The 19528-nt window shown below is 47.9% G+C and overlaps 1 protein-coding gene across 12 annotated transcripts in view; it reads right to left on the bottom strand.

Annotated features, from left to right (window-relative positions):
- Positions 1 to 1040: 1040 nt before the first annotated feature.
- ZNF384 (zinc finger protein 384) overlaps positions 1041 to 19528 on the bottom strand; it is a 37955-nt gene continuing 19467 nt past the window's right edge. For 10 of the 12 annotated variants that reach the window (XM_045000679.1, XM_045000678.1, XM_045000651.1 and 7 more), the window contains 5 exons: positions 7438 to 7662; positions 6524 to 6706; positions 5663 to 5741; positions 4602 to 4760; positions 1041 to 4426 (listed from right to left, as the gene is read on the bottom strand). In XM_045000679.1, the coding sequence (XP_044856614.1) occupies positions 4154 to 4426; positions 4602 to 4760; positions 5663 to 5741; positions 6524 to 6706; positions 7438 to 7662 (919 nt within the window). In that variant the 3' untranslated portion in view covers positions 1041 to 4153. The remainder of the gene's footprint in view (positions 4427 to 4601; positions 4761 to 5662; positions 5742 to 6523; positions 6707 to 7437; positions 7663 to 19528) is intronic. The other 2 variants (XM_045000681.1, XM_045000643.1) reach the window with 1 other exon arrangement.

Here is a 19528-nt window from a genome sequence, read left to right as displayed (position 1 = left end):
GCAGGTACAAACTAGTTCCTCAGAGACAAAAGGCAAACTGATGCCTCAGTCAGGTGTCAATGAAATCAAATGGACTATCACCTGGTTGAGTGGCCATTCTTTGGCAGGAAAAAGGGTGTAAGTGAGAAATTAACATCTTGGCAAAGGAACAGCTGGAGGTTCCAGTCCCCACAGACTTCTTGTCTCCTGAACCCCAGCACGAGATGATTCTCAAAGAATAGGAAAAGATACCAGAATGAGGAACAGATGCTCCCTTTCTCTCTACCCACAGTAGCTGCAACACTTGAGAAACAAAGAAACTGCTTTGTACTGAGGAAGTCAGCCAGTAAGACTGCTGAAGCATGTGGTGAGACTTTTGCTTTCAATTCACTTAGCTTGTTAAATTGGGTATTAGTTGTATTTTACCTTTTATTTCTTTGTAACCAGGTCTAACTTTTATGCCTCATTACTTGTAATCACTTAAAATCTTTCTGTAGTTAATAAACTTGTTTTATGGTCTTATCTAAACCAGTGTGCTTGGATTCAAGTGTTTGGGAAACTCTATTTGAGATAACAGGATTTGTGCATATCATTTCCTATTAATAAATAACAGACTTTGTATGAGCTTGTGTTGTCCAGGAGAGGGTTGGGCAGTACAAGACACACATTTCTGGGGGAAGTCTGGGACTGAGAATTTGCTGGTGTTGCCTCGCCGTGTATTAATGAGTGGCTGGCCATAGCACTCATACAGTATAACGAAGTAATTTACATGCTGGAGGCTGTGAGAGAGCAGACCAGGAGTGGTTGCTCTCACAGCAGCATAAAAGGCATCCCAGGTTGGAGAATTTAGGGGGGACGGCTGTTCAACAGTTCAGACTGTACCCTGGGTAATGTCACAGGATTGACCCAAATAACTATAGAATGGTTAGCCTGACAACAATCCCAAGAAAAATAATAGAAAAACTAAAAATAGGATTCTATTAATAAAGAATTAAAGGTTGGAGAGATCATGAATGCCAGTCAAGATGATTTCATGGAAAACAGGTCTTGTCATGCAAATCTGATTTCATTCTTTGTTGTGATTAAAATTTTGGTTCATAAACGGTAACTGCATATATGTATCAGACAGACTTTTGTAAGGTGTTTGACTTAGTACAGCACAAGAACATTCTGATTAAAAAATAGCACTATATAATATCACTAGAGCACATGTTAAACTGGCTGACAGATCTCAAATAGTTGGCAGTGGAAAATTATCATTGAAGAGAAGTGTTTCTAGAGGGGTTCCACAGGGATTGCTACTAGGCCAGATTTTCAGCAGTGATCTGGAAATATAAAAATCACTGTTTGCACAATTTGTTGATAACACAAAGATTGGCAGAATGAGGCCAGAGCAGTTCTACAGAGCAATCTGAATTGCTTAGTAAACTGGGCCCATTCAAACAAAATGTGTTTTAATACACCCAAATGCAAAGTTATACATATAGGAACAAGGAATGATTGCTCACACCTACAGACTGTATTCTGGAAAGCAGGGGCACTGAAAGGGATTTAGGTGTCACAATAGACAAGCAACTCCCAGTGATGCAAAAAGGACCAATAAGATCCTTAGATATATAAACAGGGGAGTACTGAGCAGAAGTAAGAGGGTAATTTTACCCCTGTACACGGTATTAGTCAGACTGATACCAGAATACTGCATCCAGTTTTGGAGTCCATATTTCAAGGATGTGGAGAAACTGGACAGAGCATAGAGAAGAGCCACAAAAGTGATTTCAGGGCTGTGGAGAATACTTTACAGTAACAGACTTAAAGAGCTCCATCTGTTTATCTTCTCAGACAGAAGACTGAGAAGTGACTTGATTTCAGTATCAAAGTATCTTCATGGGGAGAAAATATTGGGTACTAAAGAGGTCTTTAATCTAGCAAGAACTGCTGGCTAGAGCCTGGCGCTAGACTAATTTAAGTTAGAACTTAGGCACAATTTTTAACAGTGAGGGTAACTAGTGGAACAAACTACCAAGGGAAGTGGTGGATTCTCTACCTCTTCAAATCAAGCATGGATGCCTCTCTGGAAGATAGACTTTAGCCAAACACAAAAGTGATTGAGCTGCACAGAGGGGTAACTGGTTAAATGTAATGGTCTGCAATATACAGATCAGACCAGATGATCTAATGGTCCCTTCTGGCCTAAAATTTGATGATACAATCCCACAGCCATTTGCAGCAATGCATGCATAGGAGCATAAGGACATAACGCTCACAACTCCAGCCCACTCATGCCCAGCACACAGAGGGAGGAGTATGTTCCTCTGTCAAAACTGTTCACACTCAAAAGTAGAGATGCACATTTATACAGCTGCTCACATAGATACACTGGTGCACACAGGCAGGAACACACAATTCTTGCTCGCTTACCTTGTGCATAGGGGCAGAAAGATGTTCATGCTCACACCAGCACCTCCGTGCCCCAGTAAGCCTTTTACACCAATTTCTTTCTATACAATGTTGTAAAACACCCACCCTCTCGCAGTAGTTTATACAGAAGCTTGGGGTCTTGGGGGTTTTGGGTTTAATATCAATAAATAATTTTTTTCTTACTTCCTTGTTCTCTTTCTTCTGAGCCAGCCTTCATGATCCAATTAAAAGCCAGACAAATAATTACATGATAATCCAGAAACCATATGGACCAAAAAAAGGGGACGTTGAAAATAACTCAAAGACAAAAAGAGAAAGAGGAAAGGGGGGGGGGGAGAAGACACAAAGATTGAAAATAAAAATTTGCCTGGATAATGCATTTTATAAACACAGAGATAGAAACAGTTACAGCAAGAACAGAGCGGGCCAGGGGTAGGAAATAGATTTTTTTTTAATAAATTCAAGGGGCTTTCAGTTTATTCTTGGCGGCTCCCCCTTCTCATTGGTTTGGTCTCTCCTTGTTGGGGTGTCTGTTCCCTTCCCTCAATTGTCCACCTTCTGGGGAATCCAGCTGGTCCTGTTTCTAAAAGAGGCCACCATTACCATGTGAGTCCAGCCCGTCTTGGCAAGAGGGAGCCTGGAAGAATGCCCATGGTGAGACACGAGCAGGAGGAATTAGCCTTTTCCTGCCTCTTTGAAGAGGCTGGTCTGTTTCGCCTCCTGCTTTGGGAACCAGAAGCCAGACTGCTGAACTGAGCAGAGGAAGGGTGAGGGTCAGAACCCCTGCCCCTCGTTCCTGGGAAGGGGACATGGGAGGGGTGGGCAATGAGCACTGTGGCAGTCTCTTATCCTCCCACTGCTTTTTTGGTTTCCTGATGCTGCCTGCAGACTCTTTTGGGGGGAGATGGAGACTGAGCTACTATTGCATTATCCACAAAGGGCAGGCCCAGCAGTGACCTGGGATCCACTCCCCTGGATCTCTGTGGGGTGGTCTCTCTCCTACAGCTGGGTGGCAGACAGGGCAGCTGGACCAGACACAGACCCTGCCTGTGTTCTCCAGTAGGGGAGAAGAGAAATTGCAGCCCTCCCACATCCTCCAACAGCTTAGGCAATGTCAAAGCCAGGGAATACGCATCACCTCCCCTGTCCCCAAGAGTTCTCCCTTTCACCCAGGGAACAGGGGAATTATCCTAGCCTGGGGCTGGAGAACTGACCCCTCCTCACTTCCACAAGTAGGAGAGGGGAATTAATGTTTTCCTTTAGCCACATTAGAAAATCCTAAAAAAAACCCACACAGTGAACCTTGTCAGAACCGTCAATGCCCTGCTGCCAGCATACGTTCAAGCCCCTCTGCACAAAAACAGCCTCTTTCCATCCCATCCCGTCATGTGTGGCCCAGAGGGTGCCCCCTCCACCAGCCTTCAAGACACGTTTTAAAATTATACAGGAGGCAAAAATGAGGCCTTTCTTGTGTGTGTGAACTCAGGGGCTCATGTGTGAGGAGCTGTCTCCCAGCACAGGAAAGGGGCTCTTGCAGGTGAGAGTATCCCCTCTTTGGAGCAGGCTGTTGCATAAGATGCCTGTGGAGACACGCTATCACTCCAGGGGCTGCCATTAACAGGGTACACTGCCAGGAGAGGCTGTTGCACAAGGAGAGGCCAGAGGCTGTTGCACAAGGAGGGGCCATTGCACAAGCACTGCCCCTGGGCATAGGCTATGCACGAGAGGTTTTCTGCTCCCTAGGTCAAAGTCGCTCTTAGGAGCTGGAAAGATGCTCCACCTGGATGGTGCTGGTGCTGACAGTGAGGCAGATGTTCTTGTGGTGCTCTGAAGTCTTGTAAGGGGTCAGGTCAAACGAGCAATGGGATGGAGGGTTGGGGGGGTTAGTGTCTCCAGAAGGGCCCCCCGCTGCCCCACCACCCTGCGGCTGGAAGTGCTGCTGTTGGGAGGCCTGAACTTGAGCCTGTGCCACTTGCTGCTGTGGGTCAGGGATGTTGTGTTTCCGCATGTGCTTCATCAGGTACGTCTCCTGTGGGGGGGAAGGAATCAGGGTGAGAGCGAGCTCCTGGGAAAGCAGGCATCAGTGATCCACTGGGGACAGATCTCAAGACCTCTCCCACCCGGCACCTCCTCGGGGATGAGGACTAAACCTCTGCCCACGGGGGGAGTACTTCCATGCCTGCCCTGCCTTCAGCGATACTCACTGAGGTGTAGGCCCGGCTGCAGATGGAGCAGGTATAGACCTTGGCGTGCTTCACTGTGTGCGTAGCCAGGTGAACTTCCAGCGAGGCAGCATCTGTGTACGCGCGGTGGCAATTGTGGCACTTGAACGGTTTGTCTTTGTTGTGCTGCCGCCTGTGGGACTGCAGAGGGGTGGAGGAAGGAGGGAGAGAGAGTGAGGGGAGGGGAATTGGATGTTAGAGCTGAAGATGCCCCCTCATGACCTCCTACTTCTCAGGCCACAGGCCTCCTTATTCCCAGTATCCCAGGTGATTGGGCTCTGGGCTCGTTCCTTGAGGAGGAGCTCTCAGTTCTTGTCCCCCACCATCCCAGTCTTCCTCCTGCTGGTTCATTGGCTGTATTTGAAGAGGGGAATCTCCCAACCCTCAGCAGGCTCCACTCCTGCCCCACTCCTCTGTCCTTCCCTACCCCCATCCCCTTCCTCTCAACTCCTTTCTTATATCCCACATTGCTCTCCTAGGCTCTCACCACTGCCTGACTCACTTTAACCCTATACACCCAACTCCTCCTCCACAGCCCCTTTATTCCTGGCCCTCCTTGTTATTTACAGCTCCTCCCCATTTAGGGTCGCCTATGACCTCCCTTAACATGTTGCTCACCCCCTCTTCCAGGGCACTAAAGAAGCCAACAGTCCAGCCCATGAACCGTGACGTCTCTGATCCCTCTGGTCCCCCAGCTCTTCTCTTTTCCCTCCACGCCATGGGGGCAAGGGCAGTGCTACCAACTCTTGTGACTTTACCACGTTTCAGAATATCTGATGTTTTCCTGAGAGCCCCAGCTCCAGAGTATCATAGGGAAGACAAGGTTGAACATGTGACCTCAAAAGCCAGACAGCAAATGAAAAGAACCCAACATTTTTCAAAATCTATTATAGGGCTTTTTTGGGGGGTGGCAATGCTGCAAGTCTCCTCCTCTGCTGCAACTCCACCACACCTGGAGCAGCCTCCCTGGATTTCCCTGCTCTCCTCCGCTAGAGCCCCGTGTGCTCCCCACACTGGGGCTTGGGGTAAGCTCACACCCTTACCTGCAGATTGGAGAGCTGAGTGAAAGCCTTTTCACAGCCTGGGTGGGCACATTTGTAGGGTCGGTCCCCAGTGTGGATGCTGTCAGGGAGGAAGACACAAATAGGAAGCAGTGAACAAGAAGTCAAAATGGATCCCCATGGCCTGATGCCCTGACAAGATCCCATAGCCACTCAAGCAGGAATGGGTGCGATGCTACCCGCAGACACTATTCTAACCTCACTGAGACAAGGGGGCCCTGCTCTGCTCCTATGCCCAGCTAGAAGAGAAACTGGGGAGATTATACAGGATCAGGCTGGGTACAGAGGATGACAGGACAGGAGTGACAGGCCAGCTTGGTATCTGTAGCAGTGCTGGGAGAAGTGGCTGTATGTTCAGGTTCTCTGTCCCCAGCATAGCGTCCACATGACTAAGGTGCATCTCTGCCCATACAGTGCCAGGAGACATGCTCCTCCTCAGGGCGCACACAAAATCTCTGCCTCTCAGGGTGATATCTGTGTCTCTGCGCCCCCTGCAATGCCAGGGAAAGCTTCCACACACTCAGTCTCAGTGCCCAACCCCCATAGTGCCAGGCTGGGATCCCTCATGACCAATGTCTCTCTCTCTGTGCCCCCCACGGTGCAAGACCAAGGATCTCCCAAGGCCAGAATGTGCCAACCTCTGCCCTGACGTGGTCAGTGTCTCCTGCGCAGCCTCCACTCCATCCTCTCTCTGGTGGGCCGCGTCCTCCTGGGGGTGCAGCCTGCCGCATCATCCCCTGCCCGCCCCCCTGCATGCTCGGCGCGCGTACTCCACAGGTGCATGCCGGCGGTGGGCGGGGGGGGCGGGGCCAGGGCCAGGCCCCAGCCTCTTGTGGCCCTTACCGTGTGTGCTGCTGCAGGTGGGAGAGCTGGCGGAAGGCCTTCTGGCAGTAGCGGCAGGTGTAGGGCTTGGCCCCCGAGTGGATGCGGAGGTGCTGGGCCAGGTAGGACGTGTTGGCGAAGCTCTTGGAGCAGTGAGGACACTTGTGCGGCTTGACAATCGCTGTGTGAAGCTTGGAGTGGATCCTGCCGAAGAGGAGGAGGAGCAGCAGCAGTTGGACACGACCACCATCTGGCTAGTGTGGATGGAATGAGGGCACGAAGGGGGTGGGACAGCACCACGCTACCTGGCTACATAGGAACTCCAGACGTGGACTGAACCCACACGCCCCCAGGGTGTACGAAACCAAGGCCTGTCTGCACCAGGGGGCCAGAGAGAGGAGCTGGACAGTCTAGACTGAGGGGCATTGGCAGAGCTGTGTGTGGGAAGCCCAGGACTGGAATAGCAGAGGGGTGGCAAGACAGGTGGTGGTACAGGCAGAGCTGTGTTGGGGGTGAGGGGGAAGTGGACCACCCTATACCTACTCAAGACTCCTACTGGTAATGTCAGGCTAGGATTCACAGCAAGTATCACCTCTCTTCAGATGCCCCTAAGAACAGGCTGTCCTGACCTTCACGGTGGCAACAGTCCCCACGTGTTTGGGAGCACCACTACAGAACTGGTGTGTGTAGGAGATACCCAGCCTATGGGACACAGTGACTGCCCCAGTCACCTGCTCCTGTATTTTTCACTGCATGCATCTGATGAAGTGGGTTCTAGCCCACGAAAGCTTATGCCCAAATAAATCTGTTAGTCTCTAAGGTGCCACAAGGACTCCTCGTTTTTTCCTGAAACCTACCCCAGCCTAGTGTGTTTGCAGCATGCTGGGATGACGGCAACATGCAGTGAGCAAGGCCCCAGCCTTCTCCACCCTTACCGTGTGTGCTGCTGCAGGTGGGAGAGCTGGCGGAAGGCCTTCTGGCAGTAGCTGCACGTGTAGGGCTTGGCCCCTGAGTGGATGCGAATGTGCTGGGCCAGGTAGGAGCTGTTGGCAAAGCTCTTGGAGCAGTGAGGACACTTGTGTGGCTTTGTCTCCGTATGAGACTTGGAGTGGATCTGCATCTCCGACTTGGAATAGAACGTCAGCGAACACATCCGGCACCTGGGACCGGGATGAGGGGAAGAGAGAGTGTCATATGAGGCAGGCCCCAACATGTACCAAAATTAACAGGGTGGGGTCCTCACTACCAGAGGCTTAATGTCCCTCTGTGTCTCTGGGGAGACCCCACCTGGGATATTGTGCTCAGCTGTGGGCTCCTCAATCTCAGAAAAAGAGCAACAGATTGGGGGAGATCAGAGAAGAGACAGACACACTCCAGGGACCAGGCTGGTCAAGTTCTTGGGAGAGTCAGAGCTAAATCCACTTAGCTTGGTGAAGGGATGAGAAATGGGAGACAAGACAGCACCCTAGAAAGGGCATAAGCAGATAGGTATGATGGGAACAGAAATAAAAATTCCCAGACAAAAAACTTTGTTCATCTATTATTTATTTGTTGGGGGGGTGAAAAAAGGACAGAAAACCTGGGATTTCCTGGTTAAGGTTCCACTTCACAATAAAAGCTGAGCAGGAAGTGCTGGAATGTCTGCAAAAGCAGTTAAGATCACCACCACCTTAACTCTGCCCCCTCTTTGGAGAAGGTATTGTACTTGTACAGTTTCAGTAGAATGTTGAAAATGAGAAGTACAGAGAATGCTTTTATAACTGGTTTCACATGTGCCTTGAATACCAAACATGATACTTCATCACCTCAACACTTTTATTGTTTCCGTAGCCCTGCCATATTTCATTATATTGCTCTAGGAGTTTGGACACATTAGCACTATGGTTATATGTATATCTGGTGGCACATGGGCTCTTTAAACAGGGGGAAATGATTGACCTCTGTCTGCTATTTATCAGTAATTGATAAAGAAAGGTTTTTTCCAAGGACTGCACATGGCTCCAAGACACCATTTGTCTAATAGTGTCTAAAAGTTTTAATGATTGCTGCTGCAATGGAAAGGTAAGACTGTCTAAGTCTCTGGCTACTCTTCTGGGTGCCACTACAGGGGCACAGTAACGTATGTTGTGACCTTAACTATTCATTTGTAGACTTTTCAATATTTTGTGGGGTTTTTAGCAAAATGAAACGCCCATGGAATGTGCACTTGGAACTTCCAGGCTAATGTTTGAGAAAATTAGAAGGCCACCTAAAGGATTTTTCACTAACCCAAAGATTATTCCAACTTTCACTTCAGATTGATGACTTTTTTGTCTGGGAATTTCCTTAAGTATTAAAAAATGTTTAAGAATTGCTTGGTGACAGGAGTCCCAGTAGATACTGTAAGTCAGCAGGAATTAGAACCCATTCTTCTCAGACATCCCCTCAAATTCAGATGTGGCTTTTCCCTCTCCCCAAGAAGATCCCTTCCCCTCCATGTGTTTGTGTCTACCCCATCCATCCATCACTCTCTCTCACACACACACGCCTATTCACACTGAGGCCATGAGGCGGTTATGAAATATGCATCAGTTTGATTAATATATGCAGTGCAGAAAAGCATTTATCCGACACTTACCTGACACCTCCACAGACCCTATCCAGCCATGCCCTTGTTCCAGTTGCTGAAGTCCCACCTCCCTGGTGCAGATACCTACCACTGCTCAGAGCTCCTTCCTCCCCCACCATTCATTAACTCCTTTTTTCAGTCATTCTCACATTCATCTTCCCCTGCTTCTCATCCAACCTTTTTTCTGGATCCTAGTATAAGGTATGCATCCAAAGAATGCACTGACACCGCACTCGGCTATCTAACTCACACGCTACCTGAGTGCGCTATTAAATATCTCCTCAGACAATCATAGGCATCAGTGTTCTCCTCCAGGACCAACAGAGCGGAAGACATTTTGAATGTTAACATTAAACTGTTTTGAAGATGTGAAGATCCAAAAGAAGCATTAGAATGATTTCCAAGAACCAAAAGCTCATTTATTAACCCAAATGTTTTATCCAATTTGCCACAAACTTTCTAAAGACTTTCAACCCTGGACTTAGATACAGCATGTGAAATTTTGGGTGAATTTTTACCTCATACTTATAGGATGGCTCACCACATCCTTGAACACAGATGCTGAAAGGAACATGCAGTTGAACACAACCTCCCAATGCAATGCTGTGGCTAGGAGGGCTAATGTGACTAGAGGTTGTACAAGTTATCAGGCAGATGTGCTGAATACTGGGTAGGAGTAATATTACTTCCATACAGCGTTGGTGAGACTGTTACTGGAATATCATGTCATATCATGGCATTCACACTTCAAAAATGATGTTGAAAAAATTGGACAGGGCTCAGAGAAGACTGGTTTTGTTCAATATCTTCATTAACGATCTGGAGGATGGCGTGGACTGCACTCTCAGCAAGTTTGCAGATGACACTAAACTAGGAGGAGTGGTAGATACACTGGAGGGTAGGGATAGGATACAGAGGGACCTAGACAAATTAGAGGATTGGGCCAAAAGAAATCTGATGAGGTTCAACAAGGACAAGTGCAAAGACCTGCACTTAGGACAGAAGAATTCCATGCACTGCTACAGACTAGGGACTGAATGGCTAGGCAGCAGTTCTGCAGAAAAGGACCTAGGGGTTACAGTGGACGAGAAGCTGGATATGAGTCAACAGCGTGCCCTTGTTGCCAAGAAGGCTAACAGCATTTTGGGCTGTATAAGTAGGGGTATTGCCAGCAGATCGAGGGACGTGATAATTCCCTTCTATTCGACATTGGTGAGGCCTTATCTGGAGTTGTGTGTCCAGTTTTGGGCCCCACACTACAAGAAGGATGTGGAAAAAATGGAAAGAGTCCAGCAGAGGGCAACAAAAATGTTTAGGGGGCTGGAGCACATGACTTATGAGGAGAGGCTGAGGGAACTGGGATTGTTTCGTCTGCAGAAGAGAAGAATGAGGGGGGATTTGATAGCTGCTTTCAACTACCTGAAAGGGGGTTCCAAAGAGGATGGATCTAGACTGTTCTCAGCGGTAGCAGATGACAGAACAAGGAGTAATGGTCTCAAGTTGCAGTGGGGGAGGTTTAGGCTGGATATTAGGAAAATCTTTTTCACTCAGAGAGTGGTGAAGTACTGGAATGGGTTACCTAGGGAGGTGGTGGAATCTCCTTCGTTAGAGGTTTTTAAGGTCAGGCTTGACAACGCCCTGGCTGGGATGATTTAGTTGGGAATTGGTCCTGATTTGAGCAGGGGGCTGGACTAGATGACCTCCTGAGGTCTGTTCCAACCCTGATAATCTATGACTCTATAAGAATGATTCACGGTTTGGAAAACCTGTTTGCCTGAGAGACTGAAGGAGTCCAATGTATTAGCTTGTTTCAAAGCTTATGCAAAGAGGTGATTTGATCACTGTCTCTAAGTAACTATATGGGGGAGAAAATATCCAATAGTAGAGGACCCTTTAAAGTAGCAAATAAGTGCATAATGAGATCCCAGGCCAGAAGCAGAAGTCAGAAAAATACAAACTGGAAATAAGACAAATTTTCAACAGTGAGGGTATTTTACCATTGAAACAATTTACAAAAGCATGTGGTAGATACTCTGTCATTTGGAGTCTAAGTCATGACTGGAGGACAAATTTTTAGGTGTGCTTAGTGCCGTTTTGAAAATCCGGCCTTAGATATCTTTCTAACAGATCTGTTCCAGTTTAAACGTAAGTTATTGGATTTGATGCAGGAGGTCTGACTCTACGATCACAACAGTCCCTTTAGACCTTAAAAAAAAATCAATGAATATTGTCTCAGTATCAAATCTAAATAGCAACATTCACTGCATTCCCATTTGGAAATAATTTTGTAATGCAATCAAAAAAGCCATCAGGTTTGCCTGCCAAGGTTCTCGTGACATAAAGGGTATATAAACACTCCTTTTCCCTGCTCTAATATGGCTTCAGGTAAAACGCAGGCAAATAAATTGGCTAGCTGATATGGAAGGATGACACTACCTTTGGGATGAACCTCGAATGAGGACACAGGTAAACCTTGTCCTTAAAGGATATAGTATAGATAGGCCCAGACATTAAGGCAACAGAGCTCTCCTACTCTTCTGGCCAAGGTGATGGCAACCAAAAATGCCACCTTTGTTGATAGATGCAGCAGAGAGCAAGTAGCTAAACGCTCAAACAAGGGACCAGTAAGGCTTGATAACACTAAGTTTAGATCTCACAGAGGAACAGGGTCTTGCACCTGAGGATCTAATTTGATTAGGCCTTTCAAAAACCTTATGGATATGTCATTAAAGAAAATACAGCAATTATCCACCCTTGGGTCGAAGGTTGAAACAGCTGCCACGTGTACTTTGATCAAACTAACAGCCAACAGCTCGTGTTTCAGGTACAATTAGTCCAGAATATGTTGAACCAAAGAACGGGACAGTGGTATCACATACTGGTGAGACAAGATGCAAAAAAGTCTCCACTTAGAGAGGTAAGTAGCTCCTGTAAAACACCACTTACTATTTAGCAGGTTCTCTTAAATCTCTTTCAAGTAAGGCCGCTCTCTAATATCTAGCCAGGAGCATCCATACAGTTAAATGAATGGATTGTAGGCTCAGGTGGAATAGGTAACTGTGATTGTGGGAGATTGGGTCCAAGTCTAGTGGAAGGGAGATTGGAGGATTCACTGACAATGCCAAGAGAGTGGAGAACCAGTGTTGGGAGTCTCACACTGGGGATATAAGTTAGACTCTGGCCTGGTCCTATCTTGTCTTATCTTTAGTAATACCACATGAATATGCAGGATTGGGGGGAAAAGCACAGAGAAGCCTGCCTGACCACTGCAGCAAAACATGTCTGTCAGGGAACTGGGCTGTGATCCTGTAGGGAACAGAACTGTTGACTTTTTCTGCTGGTTCTTGATGCAACTAGATCTAGCTAGAGAAACTCACCGTGATGGAAGATGTATCTGCCATATCTGGATGAAGAGATCACTTGTGGTAACTTGTAAATGATTAACCCAGGCAGTCTGCTAAATTATTTTGGACCCCCAAGAGGCAAGAAGCTTCTATATCTATCAAGTTGGCAATGCAGAGCTCCCAAAGCAGAGCTGACTCTTGACCGAGTAGAGAACAGCAGGCTCCTCCCTGCGTGTTGAGGTAGAACATTGCTGCTGTGTTGTCTGTGAGGACTAACAGGCTGTTTCCCTTGATAGGTGGCAGAAAAACTTGGTATGCCAGTCTGTCAGCTTTCAGCTCTCTGATGCTGATGTGTAAAGGTAAGTCCTCTGGGGACCATAAACCCTGAGTCTATAGAGAACCCTGATTGGCCTCCCCAGCCAAGGGCATATGTGTCCATCACTAACACGAGTGTCTGCTGTGGGCCAGCAAAGGGAACTTATCCACCAATATAGGGAGGTGAGGACATAGGAAGGCACCCTCACCACTGAGTCTAGATGACAGCTCTGCAAAAAGACTGACATCAGCCCACCCTGTAGAATTCTAGGGAGCAGTTTGGTATATTGAACCAAGAAAATGCAGGAGGCCATATGCCTCAAGAGCTTCAAATGATTTCATACTGTTGTGACCGGCTGAGCTTCCATATCTATAACAATTGATCAAATTGCCTGAAACCTTTAGTCTGGAAGAAAAACTCTGTCTTGAGTAGAGTCCAGTACAGCTCCTATAAAACTGGACCAGGGAGAGGAGAGACTAGCCGGCATTGACTAGCAGTCCCAGAGCACTGAATATTGACTGGATGAGCTATACACTGCACTGTACCTGAAGTCTAGATCAGCCCTTGACAAGCCAGTCATCCAGGTAGGGTTAAACTTGAACTCCCAATTTTTTGAGGAATGCAGCTACTACTGCCATACCTTTTGTAAAGACTCAGGGAGCTGGTGACAGGCCATATGGTAGTACAGTGAACTGGTAATGATTTTGATTTACCAGAAATCTGAGGTACTTCCCGTGAGCTTGGTTGACTGCCACATGAAAGCAGACATCTTTAAAGCTGAGGACAGCATACTAATCTCCTCCCTGAATTGTGGGGACAATAGAAGCTAAGGTAACCATGCAAACCATGCAACACCATCATTTTAAAGAAATTGTTAAGTTGACGCAGAACTAAAATTGCAGAACTGCTCCCCATCCCTTTGCTATTAGAAAAATAGAGGGAATAAAACCCCACCCCTCTGAGACACTATGGAACTCCTCTAAGACCCCCACGGAAGGAGAGATTGTACATCCTGGAAGAGTTCCTTGTGAGAGTGGTCCCTGAAGAGGGACGGGGACGGAGGAATTGAAACAAACTGGAAGGTACAGACCACCTCCGCAGTGCTCAAGACACACTGGTCCAAAGTAATTTGGGACCAAACACCAAGGAAGTGGGACAGTGTTTGCAAATGTGGGGAAATTTGGGTCTGGAGAGATGGAGACTGGTATGGTGACCTTGACAGGTCCACCAAAATGACTGTTTGGCACTTTCTGGATGTCTTGAAGGGCCTGGAGCTGGACCCAAATCAACAGGATGGGGAGGCCTGCACCTATGACCCCTGGTCTTTTTTTGACAGGTCCTGCCAGAGGAGCATCTGCTAAGGTCGACAGTGCTTTTTGACTGGAGCAGGAGTGTACAAACCTAGGATCTTTAAGGTGGTCCTTTAGCCTTGAAGCTTGCTGTCCACCTGGTCTGAGAACAGAGAAGGATTCTCAAAAGACATGTCTTGAATAGTATTCTGGACTTTGCAGGGAAGACCAGAAGACTGTAACCAAAAGGGATCTCCCACATAGCAACCGCAGAAGCCATGGTTCTAGATGCTGAGAATGCTGCGTCCAGTCCAGTGTGCAGCAATGTTCTCACTAAGGGTAGGTCCATACTTACCGCGCGGGTCGACACGGTGAGTTCGACTTCTCGGAGTTCGAACTATCGCGTCTAATCAAGACGTGATAGTTCGAACTCCCCACACGCTCCGGTCGACTCCGGAACTCCACCACCGCAAACGGCGGTGGCGGAGTCGACCTTGGAGCCGCGGAGTTCGACCCCGCCACGTCTGGACGGGTAAGTCAGTCGAACTAAGGTAGTTCGACTTCAGCTACGCTATTCGTGTAGCTGAAGTCGCGTACCTTAGTTTGACCCCCCCCCCCATAGTGTAGACCAGACCTAAGAGCCTGCCCTCGTTCACCAAGGAAGAGAATTCCTGCCTAGCGTTCTCAGGAAGCAGTTCTTTGAACCTCTCCATGAAGCCCCAGAAATTAAAATCATACCACCCCAGCAGAGCCTGTTGGTTGGCAATTCAAATCTGCAATACCCCAGTTGAATAAATCTTCCTCCAAAAAAGTCCAATCTCTTTGTGTCCTTTGATTTTGGGGGTGGGGGGAGGGGAACGACAGGACACAGCCAGATGCCCTGTTACGCACACTCATTAGCTACTGTAACGACTAATGATCCTGAAGGTGGGTGGGAGTAAAGATATTCAAAGCCTTGGAACGGCACATAGGACTCTCTCTCTGCCTGCTTTGAGCTGGGAGGCAATGAAGGGTCTGCCACAGAGCTTTCATAGAATCTAGTATTGCCTCATTAACTAGCAGTGCTACCCTAGAGGGACGTATCCCTAATAAAATGTCAGACGTGAGGACTCCCTGACCTTTTCAAACATGGATGCCCAAGTCTGAAGCCACCCTCTAATGATTCCGGATAAGCCTGAAAGTCACCAGGAGGGGTGAAGTTGCCTCCGAGGAAACTGCCTCGTCCAGAGAGCACGAGGAGGAAGCCAAGACTGGAGGGGGTTGAATTTCTTCCACAGACTGTTCCTCTGCTTCCAGTGCCTCTTCTTGATGCTCAGTACCAGGCCTGGTACTGGACATTGAAGATGGAGCAGCTCAGTGTGAGGACACCACCTGCCTAGATGAGGGCACGGAGTAGGCATGATGAGGGGAGGATCTAGAAGCTATGGAGGAAATCCCAGAGGTTCCAAAAAAGCCACTGATATGAGGCTGGACCCCAGTGACCTCCTGACACAATTCCCATGGTAGCTCCCATCATGGGGTCACAATGGTAGGCAGAGAGAGAGCATCTCAGAGGGGACTGGTGGGTTCTGCTCTGGGATTGTGAGATGTAAGATCCAACCTCTGAGTCTGATGACAAAGTTTCCCCTTCCTCTGACCATGGAGGGGCTGCTTCAGTTGGTGCTGGGGACCAGCACCGAGAACCTGGTGATGGACGAAGTGTCACCATCATTGCTGGCTTCCCCTTAGACAGTACTACTGGGCTGTTTGGGAATTAAGCACCTGGCGTAATCCTGCAAGTTGCAGTGCTGGTGCTGGGGGATCCAACTCCTGCACTGCCAGCAGCATCAGCACCAAAAGGCAGTGCAAATTCTTTGCCACTGTGAATCCCTCCACGGTAGCCAGCATGGAGACTGTACCTTGCTGTGGTGCCGCTGAAATTGGTGGGTGGATGGGCTCAAAGGTACTGGAGCCAAGTGTGCCGACTTAGGCACTGACTTGGAGGGAGAGTGCTTAGATTTCAAATGCACTCCATTCAACTCATTCTCCTACCAGACTAGAGCCTGGTCTACACTAGGCGTTTAAACCGGTTTTAGGAGCGTAAAACCGATTTAACGCCACAACCGTACACACTAGGAGGCACCATATATCGATTTTAATGGCTCTTTAAACCGGTTTCTGTACTCCTCCCTAACGAGAGGAGTAACGCTAGTATCGGTATTAACATATCGGATTAGGGTTAGTGTGGACGCTGATCGACGGTATTGGCCTCCGGGAGGTATCCCACAGTGCAGCAGTGACCGCTCTGGACCGCAATCTGAACTCGGATGCAGTGCTCAGGTAGACAGGAAAAGCCCCGCGAACTTTTGAATATTTCCTGTTTGCCCAGCGTGGAGCTCCGATCAGCACGGGTGGCGATGCAGTCCGAAATCAAAATAAAGAAAGAGCTCCAGCACGGACCATGCGGATGTGATCGCTGTAAGGGCAGGCAAATCCGTTCTATCAGCGCTCCGTTACAGAAGATGAAATTCAGAATCCTTTTTTAAAAATCTCCAGACAGACGCCATAGCAGGGACTCAGCGCACTGCAGCGTGACAAGCGTAACGGAAAGCCAAAGAATCAAATGGACGCTCATGGACTGGAGGACTGAAGCTATCCCACAGTTCCTGCAGCCTCCGAAAAGTATTTGCATTCTTGGCTGAGCTCCAAATGCTTCTAGGGTCAAACACAGTGTCCGCGGTGGGTCAGGGCATAGCTTGGCAATCTACTCACCCCCACCCCCACCCCCCAGAAGCGAAAGGGAAAACAATCCTCTGACTCTTTTACATGTCACCCTATCTTTACTGAATGCTGCAGATAGACATGATGCTGCAGCCGTCAACACCAACATCCTCACTCCCCCCCTGCCATGGGTGGCTGATGGTACAAAAGGACTGGTAACCGTCCTCGTCATCAGCCTATTGGCACATGGGGCAGTAACCATGCTGACTAGCATCCGTCAGGTCGATCAAGGGCTCCTGGCTCTAATTTTTTCTGGTGGATGGTGCAGTATGGCTGGTAACCATCATCATCATAGCAACAGGGGGCTGAGCTCCATCAGCCCCCACCCTTCATGTGTAAAGAACAGATTCAGTTGCCCCTGGACTAGCAGAGGGATGCTGGGCTTCTCTCCACACTGCTTAATGTCCTGTCTGGACTATCATAGCAGCTGGAGGCTGCCTTCCACTCATTTCTCACTAACAAGTCACCATGTCTTTTTATTCCTGCATTCTTTATTACTTCATCACACAAGTGGGGGGACAATGCTACGGTAGCCCAGAAAGGCTGGGGGAAGAACGGAATCAACAGGTGGGGTTGTTACAGGAGCACCCCTGTGAATAGCATACATATCAAGTTTCTGCAGGATCTGACACAGAGCAGCTGTGCTCTCTGGTTCTATGATACAGTGGTTATCTAGTACACTTACCTATATTCTAGGCAGGACTGATTCTATTTTTAGATATCAAAAAGGAGGGATTGACTCAGGGAGTCATTCCCAATTTTGGCTTTTGCGCCCCTGGCTAAGAGCAGCCAGGGGCACTTATGACAGCAGCAAATGGTACAAAAGGACTGGTAGCCATAATCATCCTCACCAGTTCCAATTTATGGAAGGGTTTGGATGGTGCAGTATGACTGGTAACCATCTCTGCTGTCATGCAAAAGCAAAAGCATGCTTCTGTGTAGCGCTGCTGAATCGCCTCTGTGAGCGGCATCTAGTACACATACGGTGAGAGTCACAAAAGGCAAAACAAGCTCCATGATTGCCATGCTATGGCATCTGCCAGGGCAATCCAGGGGAAAAAGGCGCGAAATGCTTGTCTGCCGTTGCTTTCCCAGAGGAAGGAGTGACTAACGACATTTACCCAGAACCACCCGCGACAATGATTTTTGCCCCATCAGGCACTGGGATCTCAACCCGGAAGTTCCAAGGGGTGGGGGAGGCTGCGGGAACTATGGGATAGCTAGGGAATAGCTACCCACAGTGCAACGCTCCAGAATCCGACGCTAGCCTCGGACCGCGGACGCACACCACCGAATTAATGTGTTTAGTGTGGCCGCGCGCACTCGATTTTATAAAATCTGTTTTACAAAAGCGGTTTATGCAAATTCGGAATAGTCCCATAGTGTAGACGTACCCTTAGAGGGTGGAGATCTTCTCCTGGTCAGAGCCTCTTTGGAAGATTTATTTCTTCTTCGGCATGTGTGAAGATGATCAGTGCCAGGACTCTGACAATGTTCCAGGCATGCTTCTCACTGAAGCTGCAGCTCTCAGCACCAAACTGGACTGGGGCAGCTCCGATGGTGGTCTGAACGCCATCTCCCTATGCTTTTTCATTCTAGGTTTGAATTCCTGTTCTTTCATGTATGCTTCGCACAGGCACTTAAGACAACTATTGTATGGGTCGCTCAATGGCATAGGCTTTGAGCAAGAAGTGCACTGATTGAAGCCCAGTGACCAGGGCACAGAGAAAACCATTCTGGCAATGAACAGGGGCTCCAACAACTGTCACCGGCAGTAAGAAGGAATTGAGGGAGGATAGGGGCAGCTCTGCCCTTTATACCTGCACACACTAATGTGTGGGAGCAGAGGGTGCTCAAGCTGTCCTACGGGTTAAAAAAAAGTTTCTGATGGCCATGTGCTGTGTGCACATACACCAAGAACAGGATGCACATGTGCAATCACTGGAAAAACTCTTTTTCCATTATAAGAGTCTCTACCACTCAGACAAAATGAAACTGATCAATGGGAAATTTTGTACGTGCGATCCTTGGCTAGAAGGCAAGTTTGTGGGGACATCGTAAAGAGTTAATTAGTTTGAGAAATGGGATGTTTTTCACTTTAGGAAAAGTTTTCACAAATATTTTTGCACCAAATATTATGAATCAGAGCAGTGTGGCATAGAAACTCATTTAGTTGCTCTGCTTTCCTCACCAAGGCCCATGGCCTTAAAGGAGTTGACTTTTAGTTCTTGTATAATGGCTTTTAATCTACAAATCTAGGAAAGCTTTACAGAAAGGTCAGTATCATCCTCATCAAAGAGAAACTGAGGCAGTCAGAGCTGAATGAAGTGACTTGCCCAAAATTACACAGCAAGTCAGCAGTGGAGCTGCCAAACTCCCGGTCATGGACCTGGACCAACATATCTCTTATAGTCAGAGTATGTTGCAACATCTCCAATAAAGGTTGCTGAAGGGATCTCCTTTAATCTTTCCATTATTTATAAACTTTGTCAAATGCTCACCTTAAAGCCAGAAATTCTCCAAGTCGGTCTCCGCCCAAGGGAGGCTTGTTTTTTTAAAGTCAGACTGAAAACGATTTTGCCATATTTTCAGAATAAAATAATTTAAAAAAATGTGATTTATTTAAAAAGCCTTTCTGGCACCTGAGTAGAAGGGGAGGTAGAAACTTGATGCTGAGGAAAGAGATTATCCTTAGGTCACATGCCCTTT

Source organism: Mauremys mutica, chromosome 1 (assembly GCF_020497125.1).
Source record: "Mauremys mutica isolate MM-2020 ecotype Southern chromosome 1, ASM2049712v1, whole genome shotgun sequence".
NCBI classification, from domain to species: Eukaryota; Metazoa; Chordata; order Testudines; family Geoemydidae; genus Mauremys; species Mauremys mutica.
This window is presented reverse-complemented; position numbering and strand designations above follow the sequence as displayed.